The sequence below is a fragment of the Bos mutus genome, chromosome 19 (genome assembly GCF_027580195.1).
Source record: "Bos mutus isolate GX-2022 chromosome 19, NWIPB_WYAK_1.1, whole genome shotgun sequence".
NCBI lineage: Eukaryota > Metazoa > Chordata > Mammalia > Artiodactyla > Bovidae > Bos > Bos mutus.
The window spans coordinates 26,377,613-26,394,189 of NC_091635.1; the positions used below are offsets into that span (position 1 = coordinate 26,377,613).

Below are 16,577 nucleotides of genomic sequence, written 5' to 3' on the forward strand. Positions count from 1 at the left end.
GCCACAGTGAATTCTGTTCCACAACTCTGACGTGGGTGTGGAGTCCACTCGTCCTAAACCTAGCTCTGTATCTCACTAGCAAGTGACCTCTGCTCTGGGAGCCTCAGATGTGATAGGATGCAACAACCCTGTTCCCTGAGATAATCCCCATCAGGGGCAGTGATGCTCCAGGGCCATGGCTCCTCCCCACCCTTACCTTCCGTGGTTAGGCTGTCAACGAAGAGGGAGGAGGAGGTGGTGGTGAAGTCTCCGTCAAAGGGGCTGAAGGAGCTGTCGGGGGAGGACGAGTAGGAGTCCTCGTCCTGGAAGTCCTCACACGTTCTGCCTTCTGCCTGCAAGACAGACCCGGGGTTGCGATGCACAGAGGCCTTGCAGCAGCTACGTCGCACGCAGGAGGACCCTGGGGGGTGCCTTCATCCCTCAGCGGCCAGAAGATTTAAGATGCCAGTGAGTGGTCCAAGCATGGTAATCTAACCAAAGCTGGGCTCTGAATGCATTTAAGCTTTCTACTTTATCCTGAAAGTGTCTTATCTTACAGGGCAATTTACCTGTCAGCCACTTCGAATCCTTCTTGAAGGAGCTGAGATGCCAATCTTAAATAAATAAAGCGAATGAGTGCATTCACCAACAGCCAATGTCAGAAACAGGCTGCTAGATGGACAAGGGGTTTTGGGGGTGTTTTTTTGAAGACTAGAAACAGCTCACCCAGCCTCACTGATAAAACAGATGGTAGTGAGAGCGTAGCAGTAATTCTGGGGGTTCACATTTAAATGCTGGACCCAGCACCTTCACCATTTCACTAGCTGTGAGCGGCAAGCCAAGTCACTGAACCTCTCTGAGCCTCAGTTTCCTTCTCTGATCGGTGGGGACACTGGTCCGTAGCTCCTGGGACCATGATAGGATTAAATCAGAGCAAGTGCTGGGCACATGCCATGTGCCTGCCCTGCAAGAAGGGAAAGTGAGAGGAAGGGAGGGGAAGGGATGCATACATGAATGGGTCTCTCTGTGTCAGTAAAAGGTGTGAGAATAGGACATTACCCATCCAAAATGTTGAGCATTCTGGAAAATTCCAAGTGAGAAGGAACCTGTGCTTGTGCATGCATGCTAAGACACTTCAGCCGTGTCCAACTCTGAGACCCTATGGACTGTAGCCCGCCAGGCTCCTCTGTCCATGGGATTTTCCAAGCAAGAATACGGGAGTGGGTTGCCATGTCCTCCTCCAGGAGATCTTCCTGACCCAGGGGTTGAACCTTTTTATGGGATTCTAAATGGGAGGTGCCAGGTACAACCCACTTCGCTCCCAGAATGACTGCCTTCCTTAAATGCCTGAAGGTTTGAGCCGGGGCAGTCGTTTCTTGAATGTTACCAGGCACACAGCCTCCTAGAAGATTCCAGCGTGGCCAAGGCCACACCCAATATACCCTCTGCAAGGACCAAGAGAGCCCCTGGAGAACTGCCGCTCTGGGCCAAGTCACCAGGAGAAGTGCTTATCCCAAGGACCCACTGAGCCCTCAAAAACCTCCAACAATGGTCTCACTGGCGCAGAGCAGACAGGGAGGCAAGCCCCAGGTGAAGGGGAGAATGTCACCAAGAGAAGAGAAACCAGGCAAGGGGCAAACCTGCAGCCCTGCCCTTCCCCCACCCGGCTCACTTCAGGCTCTCACCTCCTGGGCACAGCCGTAGGCCAGCCACTCCTGGCGATAGCGGTCAAAGCCACTGGAACATCTGCAGGGGGAAATCAAGAGGCTGGAGGTGTGATGGGATTGACAGAGAAGCCCTCCCCTACCCCCATGCAGTAATAGCTCTCCAAGGGGAGCAAGGAGGAGGTGAACCTCCCCAAGACCACTGAGCAGGTGCCTCGGCACCAGGTGGCTGTGATCAAGCCCCTCCTGCCCCCTCTACTCCTTCCCCCAAAGGAGGGGAAGCTATTTGTGGCATCCCCACCCTTCTCCTGACCCAGCTCCCCAGGACCAAGGCCACACCCACACAGATGCATGTGTGTGTGTGTGTGTCTGTATGTCTGTATGTGTCTCTGTATTTATGGAGCTGACAGACTGCATGACCTCTAATGACCTTAAGCCCCACCCTGCAACTCCGGGCAGCCCAGAAACTGGGCGGAGAAACCAGGGAGTTCACACACGTGTTCTCATCTGGGGAAAGTCTTGCTCATTCGCTGAATCCCTCTTCTTTGTGGAGGAGCCTAAGTTTGGCAAGGAGGGGCGAGGCCAAGGATGGACATCAGCCAATCTGGCCAACACCCACCATGTGGTCACTGAAGGGCAGAAGTGAGGTCCTGCCAGAGACTGGGAGAGATGAGATCTTGGCTGACCAGGGTCCCCTGAGAGGACACTGCACAGCTCAGCTGGGCTGGAAGACATCAAGTGCTTCCCTAGGGAAGGGGTGGGGTACGAGGATGAACCAGAGAATATTCTCCACGGCGTCATGCTCAAAGTTCCGTTCTTCACTTTTTGGTGCCAGGAGAATCCACCAAGTCCTACTCAAGTGCAGGGACCTCTGGATGGGAAGCCAATATCACCAGCCACCAGTACTGAGAAAGGATGTGAGGCTGGTGAACTCTGCACCAGCAACCGCCTGCCCATCTGTCCAAGACCTGGCGAGGCCGAGGCTTCCAGGCTCTGCCAGTCCTTCCTTCCAAAGACGCCTCTGAGCTGCTCCTCCTGTAGCAGGGACACCGAGCGGAGCCGTCCACGGTCCCCTCTCTCAGGTGCTCCATGCCCCCTCCTTCGAGGCGTGGAAGACTAGGGGCATCGCTGAGGGCTGGGAACTCAAGTTTCCTTTAGGCCAAACTAACTGGTTCTTTCAAGGACTAAGCCTTGGATATAGGTCCAAAAGCACCCCATTCCAAGCCCGGGGCCAACCAACCCAGACGCAAAGGAGAAAGGCATGAGAAATGGCCATTGTTTGAGCGTCTCCTGAACGCCAGGTGTTACCCCAGTCACGTGCTGCCCTTGCGCTATCTCAGAGGACCTTTGCGATGACACTGTAAGGCAAGGGTTACGACCCTCATTTTCTGAGCCAAATCCTGGAGTCAGGGTCACCCGTAGACTCCAAGGTGGGCCATTAGGGGACAATGTGGGGTGAAAGGAAAATACCTGCATGATAAGTGAAATCATCTGAGTCAGATCCGGCCCCCGTGCAGGGAAGGGAGGCTCTGCAAAGCTGCAGAGGGCAAAGCAGGTGGAGGCGGAGCCAAGAACCGTGAGGTGGTTTCAAGCAGCAGTTGGTGGGAGAGACCACGGTAGCCAACTGCCCTGCAGCAGCCCTCATCTCTGGCTTTTTAGAAATCTGGAGTCAGCTCTCAGCTGAGGCTCCAGAGATCCGTCAAGAAGGAATGGGCCTGGCTTGGGTGAGCCTGGGCCCACGTACATCTGGGGACAGGATCCCTGATGGAGCTTTTCTGTCCTCTACTTAACATAATCCAGCAAAGATAATGTCTACAGCCAAGGCCCTGCCCCCCCACCCCGACCAACTCTCATTAAATTGTCATGGTTTTCTGGGCATGGGCATATGCATTAAGTGCGGGTGTAGCAAGCTAGGGTTTTGCTTTCATCTGACCCATTTTGCAGTCCTCATGGCTCAGCTGTTGTTGGATGATGCTGAGTCACATGGTGGCAGCCAGCCGCAGCATTCCAGGGCTCATCTGAGGTCATCTGGATTATCGCCTCACACTCACATGGGGCTCTCACATTTCAAAGTGCACAGGATGGATCACACCGCAAGTCTCCGTGCCAGGAAGATGCAATCTCGGGCCTCCCCCAGGTACTCTCTCTGAGGCTCTGTGCATTTCATGTGAAGGACTCTGAACACTTTGCAAAAATTCTGTTTTGTATTTGAGGAGTTAAAATAACAGGCATGTTCCTCACCCACATCTCCCTGAATCACATAACCCCAGCCCATTTTATAGGGAAAATAAACTGAGGGCGCAAGAGAGTGAATAAGAGCACAGCTGGTGGGAAGAACAGCTGGGAGACCTGATGAGGGCCCCTTTCTCCTCCTGGCCCTGAGCTGTGTCTTGTGTGCTAGGCAGGCCGCCTGTAAAGGCAATGGCTTTTATTTCTGCACCAGGACATTGGAAAGGAGCAAAGGAAATACTGACAGTTACAAGACAGCTGCACGGAACTCAAAGCCTCTGTAATTTGCAATTTTCAAGATCCCAAGGTTCTTAGAGTTCATAGGTCTTCCCAGTCTCATGGGAGCTCTAGTCCCCCAAGAAAGTCTTTCCCCCCCCCAATTCCCCCCTCCCCCCACCATTTATTTATCCTGGACAGGAGAAGAGGGATCAAATTTTGAGTCTAATCTGTGAGGAAATGATTTCAGAACAAGGAGTAGAAGATGAGTAGGATTTAAGAACTTTATCCCTGAAACTGAATCTCATCCAGAATTTTCCCTGCTTCCAAAACCAAACAAACACAGCTTTGTTACTTGTCCCAGCTTTCCACAGATGCCTGCAATGTCCACACCCTTGGATTTCAGGAACCCTGTTATAGCCTGAGAACAGTTTTGAGGTGCGGTTTTGGGATCGTGGGGCTTTCGCCCAATGATGATAGGTCTTAGGCTCACCCCTGAGTTGGCAGGTCTCACGCTTGCTTGCAGATGAGGTAGTGAGGTAAAATGCAGGCTCCCTGGCTTCTTTCTGAAAGACCCTGATGCGGGGGGCCAGGGGTGGGCCCCAGGAATCTGCACATTTAGCTCGAGCCCTAGCTGATTCTGGGATGCTCGCAACTGTGGACCACTCTTGGAAAAGGCCTGCCAGAGGATGAACCAACCCTCCCGGTTGTGAGGAGGGAGCTGCAGTAGCTGGAATCTCTGAATGGTCTTCCAAAGTCTAGAGTCACCTTGATGGGTCACAAGCCTCAGAGAGACACTCACTGCTGTAATATTCTTGTCCTAAGCATCAGAGTAGCACTGGCCAAAGTTACCTTCATGTTGGACATGAGACCTGAGGCAGGGAGCAGGGTGGTGCCACCCTCTGCCCCCCACACAGTCTGCCTGTGGGAACCAGAGGGTGAGCCTGGTACAAACCTCTGCAGGACATGGCACCAGCTGCAGTTGAAGGTCAGGTCTGAGGACATGCAGGCGTCGCAGCTCCGATGCTGTAGGCAGGCTGCGAAGAAGAAGGCAGCAGTCACTCAGCACCAGTCCCGCCACAGACCTCCAAAAGGTGCGACTTCCCTGAATGCTGGGTCCTTACAGAACTCCGGAGGCTCTGACCAGCAGGGACCCTAGAAGTTTATAATGCCACCCTCACTTGAGTCCTTCCCTGGTGGCTCTGATGGTAAAGAATCTGCCTGGAACGTGGGAGATCTAGGGTTTGATCCCTGGGTTGGGAAGATCTCTTGGAGAAGGAAATGGCAACCCACTCCAGCATTTTTGCCTGAAGAATCCCATGGACAAAGGAGCCTGGAGGGCTACAGTTGACAGGGTCACAAAGAGTTGGAGACGATGAGCAACTAACGCACATTTGAGTCCAGCCTTGATTCTCTGACTCTCCCTCTTTACCCTCCCTCCCTCCCTCTCTCCCTGTCCCCACCTCCCCGCTTCCTTTCTTCCTTTTATCACTAGCAGATCAAGCCCTGAGCTGGTGCTGGCCGTTCAGCAGTAAGACCTGGTACCTGCCTTCCTGGGCCTTACAGTCACACGGGAAGACAGACACTAAGCAGATCATCAAACAAAGATAACTACATAATTATCCTTGTGATATGGTTTACAAAGGAAGATTACAGGGTGTCATAAGGATGTACAAGGAATCACACCTAGTCTGGGAAGTTAGACTTCTGGCCTGTTGCCTATAATTTACAGGGTTGAAAAGGATTTTTTAAAATCAAGATATATTTGACATACAACATCATGTAAGTTTCAGGTGTGCAGCACATTGATTTTATCCATTTATATTGCTGTCCAATGACCATGGTAGCCTTCGCTAACGCCTCCACCACTCCACATCAGTATCATTTCTTCCAGTGCTGGGAACAATTAAGATCGAGTCTCTTAGCAAATTTAGTGTTTATAATACAGTTGTGCTGTCTTCTATCACTTGAAAGGATTTTAGATGTTCTGGTTTGACCAGCTAGCGCTCCCAACTCCTGATGACTCCATGTGGCAGAATTGCCAACAGACACCCACTCCTGGCCTGTCCAGCTCCTCCCAGGGAAGTCTGGGCTCTGAGTTTTCAAGAGTAAACCAGGCGTACGGGATTCCGTTCCTTTCCTCTCCCTCTCCTCTTGGAAGTGAGCTATTTCCAGGGAATGTGCTGACCTCTGCTCAAACAGGCTTAAATCTTCCCTGGAAAGTCACCTGGCCTCTTGGTGCCTCAGTACCCCATTTGTAATAGACGGATAAGGATGCTGTCTGTGTGGTAGGCCAGCTGTGAGAGGGTTTCTAACAGTGCCGGCCACACAGGGAGCCAGTGAATGATACTTGTTATCGACTCTGGTCCATCGTTCCTCTCAGGTGCTCATTCACTAGTTCATTCTTTCAACAAAAATTTATTGAGCATCTATCAAGGGCCCAGTACTGTCCCTGGAGATGCAGTGTGAACAGGAAAAGCCAGAAGTACTGCCCGCATAGAGCCTGCAAGCGAATGGAGGAGATGGTCGACAAATATACAGACAAAAAGATCCACCCTAGGGCTCTGCCTGGGCTTCCCTGGTGGCTCAGATGGTAAAGGAACTGCCTGCAATACGGGAGACCCAGATTTGATTCCTGGGTCGGGAGGATCCCCTGGTGAAGGGAATGGCAACACGCTCCAGTATTCTTGCCTGGAGAAGTCCATGGACAGAGGAGCCTGGTGGGGTATAGTCCATGGGGTTGCCAAGAGTCAGACACGACTGAGCAACTAACACATTACATTGGGGCTTCCAGTGGTGAGAAGGGCCAGGAGAAAAGTGGAGCAGAACAAGTCAGGGATGTGTTTTACTCAGGGAGGCTGGGGAAGGCCTCTGAGGAGACGCAGAGAAGGGAAGCCAGCAGGCAACTCTCCTGGGGGAGAAGTCCAGGCAGAGGGACCCCTCTGTGCAGAGGCCCAGGAGTAGGTTCCAGGATGCTCCCAACAGCAGGCAGCACTCTGCAGGGTGGAGAGGTGGAAGGTGGTGGGAATGGGGAGGAATGGCAGCTGGGGCCTCGCTGGGCAAGGCAGGGGTGGAGAGCAGGGAAGTTAGTGGAAGTGGCTGCTGGAGGGTGTGTGGATCCCTTCTGTCATCAGCCAGCCAGAAAAGCAGAGAGGGCCAGGGGAGCAGGAAGAATGGGAGCTGGATTTTAAGAGTTGTTCACTCACTCAAATGCTGCCCTCTTAAATGACCTCGGAGTGGCAAGCAGCTGCCACAAAATCCATCCATTTTACTATAAGGATAGATAGACACTGACCCGGAATAACTGTATGCATTCTGAGGACTCATCTGAAGAGCAGCTGAACAGAACACGTTGGTAACAGCAAGAAGTGACCGCTAACCACAGAAAATGACCACTTATTCAATAGGCATTTCTTCACTCTGTGGGTTTTCATGGGCCTGGACCACAATCCATTAATTAGGGAACCAGTTTGCATTCTGTGGACCCCCAGCAAGACAGCATCTGGGAACTAGCCCTCGGTGAAGGGGAGAAAAACTGCTTCGGGCACAGTGTGGTCACCTCTAATTGCCTTGTGGGAGGGACTGGCTGCAGGGGGCACTGTGTGCTTTCGTCTACCAGGGCTTTGCAGGCTTTGGAAGGGTGGAGGGAACTCCGTAGGCAGAAAACAAGCAGGGACTGGCCTGACCCCAGAATGACAGCGCTCTGGCTGTTTTCTTCTCTGGTGCACCCCGAGGGTCTACAGCAGTGCCCAGCATGTGGTAGGCAGTTAACAAAAGTTTATGGAATTGATATAGAGTTGCTCTCATCCCCATTTTACAGAGGAGGAGCCTGAGGCTTGGAGAGAGTCACAAAGCTAAGAGAGGCAGATCTGGGTTTGAACCAAGGTTTGTCTAAGCCAAGAACCTGAGCTCCTAGCCTTGAGGTCCCCCTGGGAGACCCCCTTCCCCAGCTTCCACCTTCACACCAGCCCACCTTTTCAGGAGTCTCTTCTAGAAGAAGGACCGGCCATGGTGTATGATGGCTTGAAGAGCCACATCTCTGGAAGAATTTTGGCTAAGTCCTCCGGCCCCCAAAGGTAAGGGAGAAAACCTGGGGCTGTGGGGTGCAGAGTTTTCTGAGAACAAGGCAAACCAGCTTCCAGGAGTTTAAATCACAGTTTCAGTAGCAGTTCCCTCCTGGACTTGGGAGCCCATGACCTGCTCATTCCCAGTGACTCTGGAGGCCCCTTAAATGACTCCAGTCAAACTGAGAAAAATCCCTAGGAGCCTCATGAGACATTAAAAAAACACACTGACCTTTACTTTCATCTGCATTTCAGATGTCCTGTGTGCTATTAAATGCTCACAAAATTCACTGGAGGGGTGGAAGAGGCTTAAATGTACAGACGTGTCCCAGAAACTGCATTCCCAGATGTTCCACTTCTTCTGCCTGGGTGGTTAGCCCTGCCCTTGGATGTCCCTGCTCCCAAATGTAGTTTAGTCATTCCTGGGACCCAAGGCTTGCTCTCACCAGTCCTAGAGGAAGCTCTGCCCAGAGGGAGGGTGACTGGGATGGGGGTGAGCCTGGGACCCCAGGGGTCCCAGCCCTGTCCCTAGGCATCAGGGGAGGACACCTGCTGGGACATGGCCTAACATTTGAGAAGACCCTTCCTCCTCCTCTTCTTTCTTCACCCCCTGCTCCCAGAACCTCCAAGGAAAAGGAAGAGGAGAAAGAGAGGCAAGAACCGCCCCAGAAGGCAGGGAGAAAGCCATGACTCCAGAGGGAAGCTGGGAGGTATCATGAAGCAGGAGAGGAAATTAAAACTGTCTTTAGAAATATAAGCATGGGGGCGGGGCAGGTGGTAACTTCTCCTGTGGTCCAGTGGTTAAGACTCCATGCTGCCAATGCAGGGGGCCTGGGTTCAATCCCTGGTCAGGGACTAGGTCTCACATGCCGCAACTAAACACATGTGCCATAACTACTGAAGCTCATGAGCCACATAAAAGACCTGGTGCAGTTTATATAAATAATAAATATATATATATGAACAGGAGCACTGTCCTTCCCTCACTCTCCCCATCTGCCCTGACTGGATCCTTCAGGCTCCGCAGCAGCGGTGGGGGGCCTCCACCATGGTGTGCCTTCAACAGCAGGTGAGCAAGGTGCAGAAGAGTTACAGGACCCAGCCCCCTGGATCCTGGAGGGCTGCTGGCTAAACCCGACACTGCCTTCTGCCTGTGGATGCCAGCATCACGCCTCCTCTAAAGAAAATGCAATGATAAACTTACGGTTCCATTCAGTTCCTGTATTATCTTTTCTACGAGCTCAATCCAAGTTATCAGAGGTATCTCTTTCCTGGGTTACAATTACATGTTAATAACAGCGCCTGCGTGCTAAGTCGCTTCAGTCGTATCCGACGCCTTGTGACCCCATGGACTGTAGCCCACCAGGCTCCTCTGTCCATGGGATTCTCCAGGGAAGAATACTAGAATGAGTTGCCATGCCCTCCTCCAGGGGATCTTCCAGATGCAGGGATCAATCCTGTGTCTCCTGCAGCTCCTGCACTGCAGGCTGACTCTTTACCTCTGAGCCACGGGGGAAGCCCGTTAATACCAGCAGCTGTCATGTATCAAGCACAAGCCATGCCCTGGGCCTGGGATGTGCCAGTGAGTGTCTGGACTTTGATTTGCATCCTCAGCTCTACCTAGTGCAGTTCTCACCCATACCATAGCCCTGGGAAGGAGGCAGTGTGAGGCCCATGTTACAAATGAGAAACGGAGGCCCAGAGAAGTCAGGTGGCCGTATCTAGACAGGGGACCTTGGTGAGCCTGGGATGGAACTCAGTCTGACTTCAGTGCTCTTGCCAGGATGGCAGAATGCCTCTCTTCCATCACTGGGGACAAGCCCTACTTACTTGGCAACGGGGTGAACTCCACGGCAGATGTGCTGGTGACCTTGCTGGGGTCCAGCTCCACACGGTGGTATTCGAAGATGGTCCTTCTCCGAGATTCTGAAACAGAGACAGAGCCTATCATTGGGAGCATTTCATAGGCTTTGGGGCCTGGAGCCTGACAGGGGGGCAGGAGATTGTAGTGAGAGGAACCAAGAATCAGTATGCAGCCCCCAAGGGCAGGAAGTAAAACCGTCATCCCGGGATGATGCTGTTGAAACTCTGGAGAGACAGGAGGAGGGGAGTTGACTGTGAGTAGTCAATCCTAGGTCATAAGCAGGCTGACAATGCAGAGGCCCAGCTGCCGCTGGGGCCAGAGCACAGGAGTCCACCCTCTGTGCCTTCACAGCTGCTGTTCCCTTGACCCATCACACTCTTCCACCCCTTCTCTTCTTGTCTATCCCACTCTTTCAGATCTAGCTGAGGGCCACTTTCTCTGAGCAGCCCCCCTTGACCAGCTCCCTCCTATTACCCGCTTTGCCCCAGGCCCTCCTCCCACTGCACTCCTTGCATGATGTAGTCATGATGGTCAATTTGGAGGGTGGAGACCAGTCAACTGCGATCATCTGGTTCTGAATCTGACCCACAGTGAATGCTCTGCAAATGTCTGCAGATGGACAGGCTGACCTCAGAGATCCTCTCCTCTCCTTGATGGTTCAAGGGCTGGAGCCAGGTTGACATCCTGCCTCAGTCCCTGCAGAAACTTCCTAGGGGACCTCAGAGTCAAAAGACCTGAATTCTGAGTCAAGTTCTGCTCCTGACAAGTTGGATACCCTTAGGGCCTCAGTTTCTTATCTGTGAAGTGGAAAAACATTACTGCCCCAACACCCTTGCGAGGAAAAAGCTGGAATTGTAGATAGAAAGACTTTTCCTAAAATGGCAGTCTGAGATGCTCTGATATTTCCCCCATGCCCACCGAAGAACCATGACTTGCGGTTGGTTTCCTTCAGCTCCAAAACACAGGCTGCAAGCAGCTGAGTTTCATGAATGAGCTTTCCCATGAGGGGAAAGGGCCACTTAGTATTTGGCCTACCCAGCAGCCCTTCTTCCTTCTGGAAACAGAAGGAACTGCCCCCGGCCCCTTCCTACATGTGGTCTGTACTGTATCTTCTTTCATGACTCTGCCTCCCTGGCCAACAGTGATTGGTCCAGGGTTGGGCATCTGATGAAGTCGGACCAATCAGAGACCTTCCCTGGGACTTTTTAATTGTAACCACGCAGCCCTTTGCTCTCTAGTAATAATGCTGAGAAGATGCAAGCTTGGTGTCCATGAATGGCCACAGTTCCAATCTCATGGGGAAAGCTAGAGGATGAAGCCATATTGGGGAAAGAAGCATGGAATACTGGTGGCACCCCAGTCCCTGGAGTCCCGGACCTGCCCTGGCCCTATCTTCCCAGGTGTTGGCTCTTCCTTTGGTTCTTTGGGCTACTTCAGTATTCCCAATGCACCCCTTTTCAGCTGAACTAGTTTCAGCTGGGTTTTTTGTCACTAGAAGCCCAGAATAGGTGATATAAGTTTCCTTCCAGCTGAAGGTGATTTTGAGAAAAGTTTCCTAAGGTGGCAGAACTCAGTAGCTGCTGCTGCTGCTGCTAAGTCGCTTCACTTGTGTCTGACTCTGTGCGACCCCATAGACGGCAGCCCACCAGGCTCCCCCGTCCCTGGGATTCTCCAGGCAAGAACACTGGAGTGAACTCAGTAGGGGCATCCATAAAAAGCAGGGTGTCCTGTGCAACCGCTGGGCACCCCGACCTGAACGAAAAATCTAGGGCAGCATATACTGCTCAAAAGAACATTTCAGTTATGTTTCTATCATCTATTTTTCCTCAATCTATAGCTTGGCTCAAATGGCAAAGAATCTACTTGCAATGCAGGAGACCCTAGGTTCGATCCCTGGGTCAGGAAGATCCCCTGGAGAAGGGAATGGCAAACCATGTCTGGAGAATTCCACGGACAGAGGTGCCTGGTGGGCTACAGTCCATGGGGTCACAAAGAGTCAGGCATGACTGAGCAACTAACACCTCCTGCTTAAGCCAGGACTGAACCCCAGGTGATGACCCCAAAGCATGCTTTCTTTCCACTGTGCTCTCTTCTCTGTGGCAGAGCCTGGGGACACCTCTGTCCCTAAAACGTCTGCAACCACAGAATGTCCTTGAGACATTCTGTGCAACACAAAGGAAACTGCTCTGGCGCGGGTGGCCACAAAGCTCCCCTGGAACTAAAGAGGAATCTGCAGACCCACCTCAAAGGTCTGCACTCCAAATGTGAGTACCACCCACTCACATGTGCACATGTGAGCGCCTGCACACACACACACACACACACAGAGTCACATGTGTGTATGTGAGTGCCTACATGTGCACACACACACACACAAACACGAGATTTTTTTGATATAAGAAACGCCCTTTGCCAAGCAGGGGTGGGTCTGAAAGAGATTGAGGTGAGAGATTATCTGCTCAGAAGAGGCTCCAATTTTCAATTCACCCAACAGCCCACAGGTGCGGTAGGGCCCTCCCTGTGTGACACCAACTTCTCTGCAAAGGTGGCCTGTACTTCGACTGAGCCTGGGCCATGTGAGACCTTAGGTGGAGGATGGGAAACTTCCAGGCAGCCTTTCGCAGCTCCATCCCACCCACCACCCCCAGGGGCCAACTCTACTGAAAAATCACCCCCTTCAACACCAAAATGGAATAGGATAAAAGTAAATGTGAAACCAGGTCTTCCAAGATGTCTGAGGCCCTGGAGTCTAAACTCTGTGTAAACATTTATTCCTTAATCTGCCTCTTCTGTCAAGGCTCAACTCAAATGACAGGTTCTCCTTGAAGACATCCCCCAAGCAGGGATGCAGTTAGTGGCCCCTCCTCTGAGCTCCACAGCCCCCTGTGCCCCACCCAATGTCACCCGCTTCACAAACATTTACTCTGCTGGCCACCCGCCCCCTGAGACTGTGAGCTCCCCAAGGGCAGAGCCTGCAAGTTATACGTCTCTGTCCCCCAGCCCCTCGCCCCAGGCCTGGCACACAACAGGGTCTTGAGAAAGGACTGTGAACGAATGAATGGCTTATAAATAGTCAGGAAAACCCTAGCAATTTATCATAACTTCAGCCCGCAGCACAAAGGAAGGACGCCTTTCCTCCCCAGCCCACCACAGATTATGGCCTTTCTCAAAAGGGCCACCCGCAACGGGCCACAGAAAGCCAGACCCTTCCAAAGTTAGAGCTTAAAGCAGGAGTATTGGCTTCCAGGGTGTCTCTACCTACAGCGCTGTAGGGGAGAGCTGGCTCTCAGTTAGGAAAGTGAAAGTGAAAGTCACTCAGTCATGTCCAACTCTTTGTGACCGTACGGACTATACAGTCCCTAGAATTCTCCAGGCCAGAATACTGGAGTGGGTAGCCTTTCCCTTCTCCAGGGGATCTTTCCAACCCAGGGATCGAACCCAGGTCTCCCACATTGCAGGGGGATTCTCTACCAGCTGAGCCACAAGGGAAGCCCAAGAATACTGGAGTGGGTAGCCTATCCCTTACTCCAGTGGATTTTCCCGACCCAGGAATCAAACCTCAGTTAGAAGGAAGGTGAAATAGGACAAAGGGGTCAGTGTTGAGGCATGAAGAGAGATGCATGAACTTGTCAAGAGAGTCGAGTTTAGGGATAGACAGGAGCAAGGAGCAGCTGGGGAAGGCGGGGCTCCCAGTAAACCCTACCCCAGAATCTAGGGATGGGTCTCCAACCAGCCAGCTGGGGAGTGGGGATGTGCCTTAAGTGAGGGTTCAGCCAGAGATAATGGGATATATCCTCCAAAACCCAGCACAGCCCCACCAGCAGGGAAGGGGAGATGTGTGTGGTAAGAAGGGGGAGGAGGGTGGGTAGACGGAAACATCTCTGACTAAAAATATTTGCTCACTTCAGCGGCCAACTTGTACTTGTTTAAGTGTCTGATTTGGTAAGACTTTTATTTCTCAATAAACAGAACCCTTAGTATCCCAGTCTGTGTTACTTGCATCTCGATTATCTTGCCAACATCTGGGGCTCGCCCAAGATGATGACGTCCGTCTTCGTGACCAACAGATCCCTCCCGGAACCGAGATGGTGGCCGCCCCAGAGCCACATTCCTGGCAGTTTGAGACGTTCTGTGTTCTCTCTGCTTCCACTCATCAAACATTCAGAAATGCTAAGATCCAGACCCGGAGAGCCCTGCCATGCAATCAAGAGACGTCCGTGGCTCAAAGGAGAGCTTGGCATGTCCCGTTTTGTTTCCACGCCAGACACCAGTGGGAGGGGTTTGGTTTGATCAGAAGAAATCAGACGGACAGATCCAGCCACAAACTTCCCTCCGAGACGGTGGCTACCATACAAAAAATGGAAGATGGTGGATCAGGAGGCATTTTTCATTTATTCATTCACATCTTCCTCTGCTCATTCAGTTATTCATTTAGTAATCGTGACTCGAGCCCTAGCAGGGGACCCCAGAGATAAATACAATGAGAATCTTATACCCCAAGGAGCTTGCAGCCCAGCAGGGGAGGCCCCTCAACACAGATGCAAAGTAGAAAAGGGACTGAGGGAGGCGAGGAGACAAGGAAAGTAAACGCTCAGGGAGCAGAGTAGAAGGAAAAACAGAAAATAAAAGTAAAAATCAGGTCCATGGGGGCGGGGTTGGGGGAGGGCACCAGGATGGATAAAGAGCCACAAGAAAAGAGCACCATGGAGGATCCTTATCAGGAGCAGGGAGATGACAAAATGGGCTGGATACGGTGACGATACCCCCTCCCGTGACCTCACTTGGCTGCCCCTTCTCACTCCTCTGCTGCCAGTTCCCGGGCCTCCTCTTCCCCACCCAGCACCAAGGTACAGCTCAGGCCGCTGCCACTTTTCTCAAGTTTGCCTTTGAAACAAAAGGAAGGTTCTGGAACAGGAGAAGGTTCCAGTGCTTGGGCCATCCAAGGCTATTCTGGGGCCAGCCAAGTGGCAGGTTGCCATTTGGAGCTTTTAATAAGGAAATCCTCATTAATCGATTCCATTAATTCAGAATCTATCAGTTTTGATATTGGAGACCCTAAAGTTGCTTTTATACTGTCCGTGAAAGACAGGGTTTCTTAAATGAATAGAGGAAATTATATTGACTTCTGGGCCCCCCGCCAGTCAAATACAGAGTGTATCAACTACTCTGTATGTTTTGCCTGCTTCTGCAAACAGACGCTACTAATCTGACTCTTTTCTCTGCAACAAAGCACACTCTGCAGACTCTCTGCTCCAAAGCCTGCAGAGCGGTTTCTTCAAGGAAGTGATGGTAAGAGAAACTCTGCCTGTTTTCCTCCCTCAATCCCCAGACATGAGACTGTGCAGAATTCCGTCCACCTTCAGACAGGGGTGGGAGTAAAGTGTTGGGGGCCTGGGGGAAGGAGAGAGTCCCCCAGACATGGTTCAGTTGAATAATGGGGAGTAAATGCCACTCCTCACAGCACCCCAGGCAGGGAGGAGGCAAGCTTGGGTGCCAGGGCAGGGACATCGCCTATTCTATGGGACAGGTGGGTTGGGACAACAGGAATATCCACAGTGACTACCACAGTGACATTGTCTGTGGACCAAAGGCCTCTCCCTGAACTTCTATCATGGTTTTTTGAAATGTATTGTTATTGGGTTGGCCAAAAAGTTCATTTTCCATAATATCTTATGGAAAAACCCAAACGAACTTCTTGGCCAACCCAATATTTGCATCTCAACCAAATTCAAATGAATTCCCTATTTGCTGGGTTGATTATCAGACCCAGAGGAATCTGATCTCTCAGCCACATAAAAGCCATCACTCTGAAAAGCAGGAGTTGTAGCCTATTTTAAAATCCACTGAAGGCCATGGATACTGCCCTAGAAAAATGCATACATGTGATTTACTTCACCCACACCTCAGTGCTCCTTTCAAGTCCACACCTGATCCGCAAGCTGAAAAATCTCTGACAGAAAGAGAGACGGTTATCAGAGCACTCACCCCTAAACTCAGATGTCAGGCTCTGTTCTCACTTAGGGTCACCAGAGGGCAGAGCACACGGTCTCTACCACACCCAGTCTCTTCAGCACCCGTTCCAGGGATCATTTTTTGAGCACCTGCCCTGCTGTAGACACTGGGCTAAGTGCTGGAGCCCCAAGGAGCTCACAGCTAGTTGGGGAGAAGACGAATGAGGCAGGGTGGTGTCAAGAGTTCTATATTAAAGCTCTTAACAAAGTGCCCGGAGGATGGAGGAGGAACGTGAATTCTGCTGCATGGAGGAAGCTGGACCAATGGATAAGTAGGATTTTGCCAAGTGGTAAAAGGACTAGGGTAGGGGGTGGCTTTTACATGAGGAACTGCATCCGAAAGATGCAGATTCCCTCTTGGCATGTTTGGGGAACACAGGGCATGCAGACCAGTGCTGACTGGACAGAGTGGTGGGTGACAGGAGGGTTCAGAGACCAGCCCATAAGGGTAGGCCTGTGCCCCATAATACATGTGAGAAATATAATTAACACTGTTGTATGTTATCCATGAAAGCTATTAAGAGAATAAATCCTAAGAGTTTTCATCACA

At 51.7% G+C, this 16,577-nt stretch overlaps 1 protein-coding gene across 1 annotated transcript in view; it reads right to left on the reverse strand.

Annotated features, from left to right (window-relative positions):
- PLXDC1 (plexin domain containing 1) overlaps positions 1-16,577 on the reverse strand; it is a 66,642-nt gene that overhangs the window by 13,099 nt on the left and 36,966 nt on the right. The window contains exons 8-11 of the mRNA XM_070389770.1: positions 9,983-10,078; positions 5,044-5,125; positions 1,665-1,725; positions 197-332 (exon numbers count right to left, since the gene is read on the reverse strand). Of these exons, the coding sequence (XP_070245871.1) occupies positions 197-332; positions 1,665-1,725; positions 5,044-5,125; positions 9,983-10,078 (375 nt within the window). The remainder of the gene's footprint in view (positions 1-196; positions 333-1,664; positions 1,726-5,043; positions 5,126-9,982; positions 10,079-16,577) is intronic.